Raw genomic sequence first — 6,618 nt, 5'->3', positions numbered from 1 at the left:
ACAAAAATAATAAATTTAAAAAAAGATGTAAGTTGAGGAAATCTGTATGAAGTAGAATTTATTAGGTTATGAAAACGTTGAGAAAACTGAAAAGGATGAGACTGGGAAATTTAATATGCAAAGAATGAGTTCCAGAAAAACATAGAAAAATAAATTAAAAAGGTAATCTAAGAACATCTCCTCAAACTGCAAGACAATTCTATTGACTAAACAGCCAGGTACTTCACAGGGAAAAAAGGAAAATCAGTTGTCTAAAGATGGCATTTTCTATCATCTCAAAATTTTTCCTGTTATGCACCTTCTTTTAACAAAGAGTGGTTACATATTATGTGCTCAACACCAAGTACTAAGGATACAGTAAACAAGGTGTCCATTCTAATGGGGCCTATTTATAATCTAAAGAATAACATAATCAACACAGGTAGTAATAAATATTCCGAAGACACTGACAGTACTGGGTACAACTGGCACTTTGATCTGTCAATGTAACTAAGTGAAAAGAGGTGTTGTTACACTCAACCACCCTCATGTAATTTACTGCCTCTGAAAAACTCAGGGTCAGCTATGAGTTGGTTCTGTGAAGGAACATGAATCCCTGGGGTTAGCCTCCTAGAGGGATTCACTCACTCCCTTCTGATTCAAAGCTAATCCTCCAGTGGGTTTAAATCTCATAGGGCTGAGGTGGTTGCCAGCCTTCCCCTACGGAGAGTGCATGCAATGCACCTCACTAGAACTATACCACCCTAGAGATTAGCAGGGGTAAACCTGGTTTGTGAAATCAAGGTTAATGTGACTAAACAGCAGTAAATGATAAACAGGAACATCACAGAACCCCTTGCATCTGATACTTCCATTTGCTCCTCTAGATCTACTCTTTAGCATCCAGTGACTTGAATTTATCATAATGCAGGTAACATGTAACATCAAATATTTAGAGACTTTGATATATTCCCCAAAATAAAATTAATTTTAGTCTCTCACCATTGTGTATAACAACACTCATGAAATAATTGCACTTCAACTTAGTTCAAGGGGGCCAGGTGAGGGATGATGGATGTTCTATAATAATTCCTTCGGAATCACACTAACTTCCCCATCAAAAACAACCACCACATACCTACCACTAATGCATACAAATTTATTAAGAAAAAGAAATGCAGAACAGTTTTGTAGTTAAACAATGATTTTATTGCTCAAGTACATAAAGCCAAATTTATGCAACCAGGGCAGAGGCTGTGGATGATTCACTGAAAAGAAAAAAAAAAAAAAAAAAAGGAAAGTGGTGAGAAGAAAGAAATTAATACTGCTTTGCGATATTCATAGAAGCCGTTATTTTCAAAACAAATGCCACCCATATAAAATGCACCCAACTGCCAAGTTCCTCAGTATTTTAGGAAAATGCTCACTCAGACACCCAAGGAAGATCTGGCCAACATAAGAACCTTTCTGGTGGAAACTGCGAATGTCTGGAAATCAATCATCATTGTGAGCAAACCAGAAAAGCTACTTCAGAGCAGAGATGTGATCGGCAGTTTTACACTCACTAAATTAGATATTCTAAACCTTATTTTATGGTGTTATTCAGGGTTCTGTAAACATGGCCCTATGCTTAAAGCACTTTAAAAAAATAAGGCTTAATGGAATATAGTCATGCCTATTAGCTTACCTTCACAAGAAGTTTGTTGTAATCTATCCTAAATCAAGAGTAACTATTTTTATCCACACTTCTGCCCAACTACAAAAAAGAAGCACTTATTAGGGAAAAAGCTGATACTCACTATTTCCAATTGGGAGGAAGGACTCTTTTTGTCTTATAGTATCGAGCCAATCGGTGAATTCGGCTCTCAATCAGGATCAGACGGAATTTAGCATCCTTATCCTATTAACAGAATTAAAGAAAACCATAAAAGTTTTAACAAAAGCACAGAGCTAACATAAGCTTACTTTCTCCAGTGAAAAGTTATCTAGTGCCCTAAAACAGAATCACAGGTAAGGGTAGATTTAGTTTTTAAACTAAGACAGACTAAGGGTTCCAACTTTTATTTTACAATCCCCCCATTTTTATTGGTGCATCCTGGTTGCATGTTTGACTGATTTCTAACTGCAAAAGTTAGAAATCATCTACTTCCTCATCTTTGGCTCTGGTGGTATATAAATTTGAATGACAGTGGTATTAACAGGTCTTCTTTGTATGGGTACAGATATTCTCCTGTCACAACACTGTATTTCAAGATGGATCTAGAAATGGCCTTTGTAACTATGGAAGCAAGCCCTTTATTCCTCTCCAGCAGAGCAGATCTTATGATCATCTGAGTAAAAATGTCCCATGCTAATCCATCTCATTTTGGAAATATTCCACTTCTTAACGTCCACTTTTTCTACAATCTTGCCTCTCACATTCTACGTCCCAATCATCAATTTTTGCTTATAATTGTTCTTCCTTTGTGTTTTCAAATTTGAGGACTCAGCCTCAGTTGCCATATCTGTTATTCCACACTGTGTGTTCTATTGTACATAGGGTTTTTGATGGCTTGTTGTATTTCAGAAGTGGAAGGACAATCCCTCTTTCCTAGTCTGTCTTAATTTGGATGATCAGGTTTGGAACATGTATGACAGACAAACATTTTAGTGAAAGGAGCAAATGAAATGAAAGACACTTGAAAGGCACCTGACCCAGTTCATGGTCTTCGTAGTTACTTGCTATGTATCAGAGAGCTGGATAATGACTAAGGATGACAGAAAAAGAATTGATGCCTTTGAGTTGTGGTGCTGGAAAAGAGTCTTGAACATTTCATGGACCATCCAAAAAAAAAAAAAATGGGTTTTTCTTGGTGTGGGTGAAACCAAGCTTCTCTTTGGAGGCTAGGATTTTGGGCATGTGGCCAGGAAGAGACTAATCCTTGGAGAAGGACCCCCTGCTCGTAAGGGTGAAGAGACCGAACAGGACAGAAGACCCAGGATGAAATGGATTGACAGAATAACTGAGGCAATGGGTACAGATGTGTTAAAAGTCGGAGAGACTGACTCAGAGCTACTGTATATAGAGTTGCTACGACTTGCAGGCACCTAACAATAACACGGGTTCCAAGAAAGTGTTTAACAACACAATTTGATTTATTCACCTACCTTTCTGCTCCTTTCAAGATGCTTTCGAACAGCAACAGCTTTCTTAATTAAATGGTAGAGATCCTCAGGAAGATCAGGAGCAAGTCCTTTGGACTTAAGGATTCTCAGGATTTTGTTGCCTGTCACAAAACGCACTTGTGCAACACCATGTGAATCTCTGAGGATCACACCTGTAGAGGAATCACGTAATATTTAACTTCATGCACCAAGCAAACAAAAATCTTTTTTTTTCCCACCTCTGAAATAAAGAGTTACTATAATACATCACAGAAACCTAGATAAAAATGCATACAAAGCTCAAAGAAGCTTTATCTATCAGTAAGAAAAGCCTTTCTGATAGAAATGGAAATCTGGAAGACATCAAAATGAAGAATGTCTGACCAAAAACTAATTAAAACCAAGCCTGAGGACCGCAGATTGAAATCACCCATGTTTGGCTTGGTAGCATAACTTTCTATCCACTAGGCTAACAGGGTTCTCGTTGACACTGATGTGTCTAATGCAATAGTGGTTACCCAGGATGGACAGTGTTTGGTGGAGCTCCCTGACTAAAACAAGCTTGGGAGCAGGTTGCCACTGGAAAATCTATGAACTTGGAGAAACGATGAAAGTTATCCAAGCGTTCTTAGGTCTTTCATTCACAGGGTCCCTATGAGATGTCTACGACTTGTCGGCACTTAAGAGCTTAACATCACCACCACCAAAATGTTCCATGCCAAACCTCTCAAGATGAGGGAACGCTCTGGTAGCTGAGTGGTAAGGGGTTGTGCTGCCACCCAAAGTTGCAAGGTTTGAAACTACCAGGTGCTCCAAAGATGGGCAGCTTCCTCCCACAGGATTTACTGCCTATACAAAGCAGCTAGAGGGTCAGTTCCGACTAGATGGAGCCACAACAATTGTCAATCATAAAGGGAGCTCTAGTGGCCTAGTGGTAAGGAGCTGCAACAACAATCCCAGAGGCACACGGTTCGAAGCCACCAGATGCTCTGCCAGGGAAGGAGGGACAATCTCCTCCTGTACCAGTCAGATCTGATTTGACGGTACACACAAAAATAATAAAAATTTTTAAAAAAACCACAAAAAACAATTGTCAATCATATCAAGTTTTTGACAATACAACTATTGAGGAGATTCAGTTCTGCTCTGTACACTAGCTCTATAATAACAACCAGCTAACATGAAAAACTTGACTCATTCTTTAAAAAACAGATACTGTCTCTTTTAAACTACAAAACACAACTGACTTCCACACCTGACAGCAAATCAAGTGTGCATTAGTTCAATTTTTTTTTTAATTTTATTATTTTTGTGTGAGTGTACCGTCAAATCAGATCTGACTGGTACAGGAGGAGATTGTTCCTCCTTTCCCGGCAGAGCATCTGGTGGATTCGAACCGTGCGCCTCTGGGATTGTAGTTGCAGATCCTTACCACTAGGCCACCAGAGCTCCCCTTAGTTCAATTTTTTGAGTCATATGTTCACAATACCATAAACTCCAAGAGGTATTTGGTCCCCTTTTTTATTACACATCCCCAGGGCTCAAACCCTCTTGGAACAAATGCACCAAATGAAGTTATTCACACAGATATTTGCACAACTAAGACACAAACCATCTCTAACTCAACGGGGATATTATTATTCATTTTAACTAAAAGTTGACAGAGACTTATGGTTTCCATTCATTTATTGTTGGACTTTTCTCCCTGGCCACCCAATTCACTCAACTGTTTCATGTTAAGCGGTTCAGAACCAACCTCAAACCGGTTCCTTCACTTCAAAAGTTGTTTGGGGTTTGTGACTTAACAGCATGTAGTCGCAGCTTTAACTACAACATGAGGTTAACTACTAGCACATACTTTCAAAGTATTGCTGTCAAATTTGCACCAGGCTGGTTCACCGAAGAACTCAGAACTGTGCACCAAGAGTGCCTATGCTGGCGTTTTGGTAATTCTACGATAAACCAGGTAAGAACTTTGAATCCTAAACAGAATTCAAGGAAACAGGCGCAACGTTCCCAAGGCAGGTCTGCGGCCGGAGCCTCCGGCGCAGGCGGAAGTGCCCACATCAGACACACACTCACCGATCTGGGAAGGAGTTAGACCCTTCTTAGCTAGTTTGTAGATCTGCTCCTTCACGTCGTCAGACGTCAACTTCAGCCACTGTTGGTGGGGAGAAAGGGGCCTTAGAGCGAGAAACCAGAAACATGGCGGCAGCAGAGACCATCCCATGACGCCCAAAAAGCCGCGCGCCCCGCCACGGCTGGCTCCAGCAACGAACCCCTTCCTCCCACGCTTCCCATGATCTTCGCAGGCTACTTACGGTGGGAACGCTGCGGCGATAGGGAAGAGCCGACTGGGACAAGCCCTTCCTGAAAAGAAAAGCATTTCAACATAAGGAAGCGGCACGTGGCACAGCAGCCCAGAACATCACCCCTTCGACTCGCTCCCCACGTGCCCTCTGTCCCCGAGGCCCGCAACCCAGGCCCGCAAGCCTGCTCAGAACCCCATCTCACCCGGGAGCATGCATGCGACCCATGATGGCGGCAGTCAGGCAACGAAAAAGAGAGAGATGAAGGAATCACCGCAGGAAGTTACCCAGTACGTAGGAAGTGACCTCACACGTTCCCGCTTCCTCTGACGCAGGAGGCGGGGCTATGCGAGGCGCCTCGGACTACATTTCCCAAAATGCATTTCAATCTCGAGGGGCCGTCCACAAGCAACAGGACTACGCCTCCGGGCATACACCAGCTTTCCGGAGGTTTCATGCTCGGTGTGGAAACCTGCAGTTTCCAAACTTTTCGGCTTGAGACTGCTTTCGGGAAGTGGGCTCAGTTCAGGTGTAACAGGTTCGAGTCCCGGGCTGGGAGTAGACCTGGCATAGCTACAGCTGAGGGGATGGTGGATCTGCGCCCCCGCCGCTCGGTGTACTTTGGCTCATGAAATCGACCTATACATAATTAACTGATTTACCGTGAAGATTGCTCGCTCTCTCACTGCCTTTGAATTCATTCTGGATGATAGCTTGCCCTCCAGCAGTTTTTCAGAGATGGATTACTCATCTTTCACCCGTTGAGTGGCTAGTGGATTCCAACCGCCATAGAAGCACCTTCTCCAATTGGGTTCGCAGTCCAAGGGACTAGCCATTAGAGCTCCCCTGTAAGGATTCAGTTGTTGATGCCATGGCCGGCCAAGACTCATAGCAGTCCTATGAATGATGGATCTGAACCTTATCCTGCGCTATCCTCATCGTCTCTGATATATTTGAGCTTGTGTACTATGTATATTGATACACTCATTGTGTTAATCCCTCTCGTCAAGAGACTTCCTCTTTTCAGTGACCTTCCTCCACCTTCTCAAGCATGCTACCCTTTCCCAAGAATGATCCCTGTTGACAACATGCCCGACGTATGTGACTTGTGGTTTCGCCATCCTTGTCTCTCAAAAAGCACCCTAGTCTCACTTTCTCCAAGACAATTGTTTATGCTTTGGGGAGT

At 42.3% G+C, this 6,618-nt stretch overlaps 1 protein-coding gene across 1 annotated transcript; it reads right to left on the bottom strand.

Moving 5' to 3' along the window:
* Positions 1–1,170: 1,170 nt before the first annotated feature.
* On the bottom strand, positions 1,171–5,685 carry RPS13 (ribosomal protein S13). Its single transcript, XM_006892042.1, has 6 exons — positions 5,638–5,685; positions 5,445–5,493; positions 5,206–5,284; positions 3,127–3,296; positions 1,779–1,879; positions 1,171–1,247 (listed from the first exon to the last, which is right to left on the bottom strand). The coding sequence occupies exons 1-6, from the start codon at positions 5,658–5,660 to the stop codon at positions 1,214–1,216; spliced, it is 456 nt and encodes a 151-aa protein (XP_006892104.1). The 5' UTR covers positions 5,661–5,685; the 3' UTR covers positions 1,171–1,213.
* Between the last annotated feature and the right edge of the window lie 933 nt (positions 5,686–6,618).

The sequence above is a fragment of the Elephantulus edwardii genome, unplaced genomic scaffold (assembly GCF_000299155.1).
Source record: "Elephantulus edwardii isolate Elephantulus edwardi_28Jun2011 unplaced genomic scaffold, EleEdw1.0 scaffold00109, whole genome shotgun sequence".
NCBI lineage: Eukaryota > Metazoa > Chordata > Mammalia > Macroscelidea > Macroscelididae > Elephantulus > Elephantulus edwardii.
Note: the sequence above shows the minus strand (reverse complement) of the source record. Positions and strands in the feature narration are given on the sequence as shown.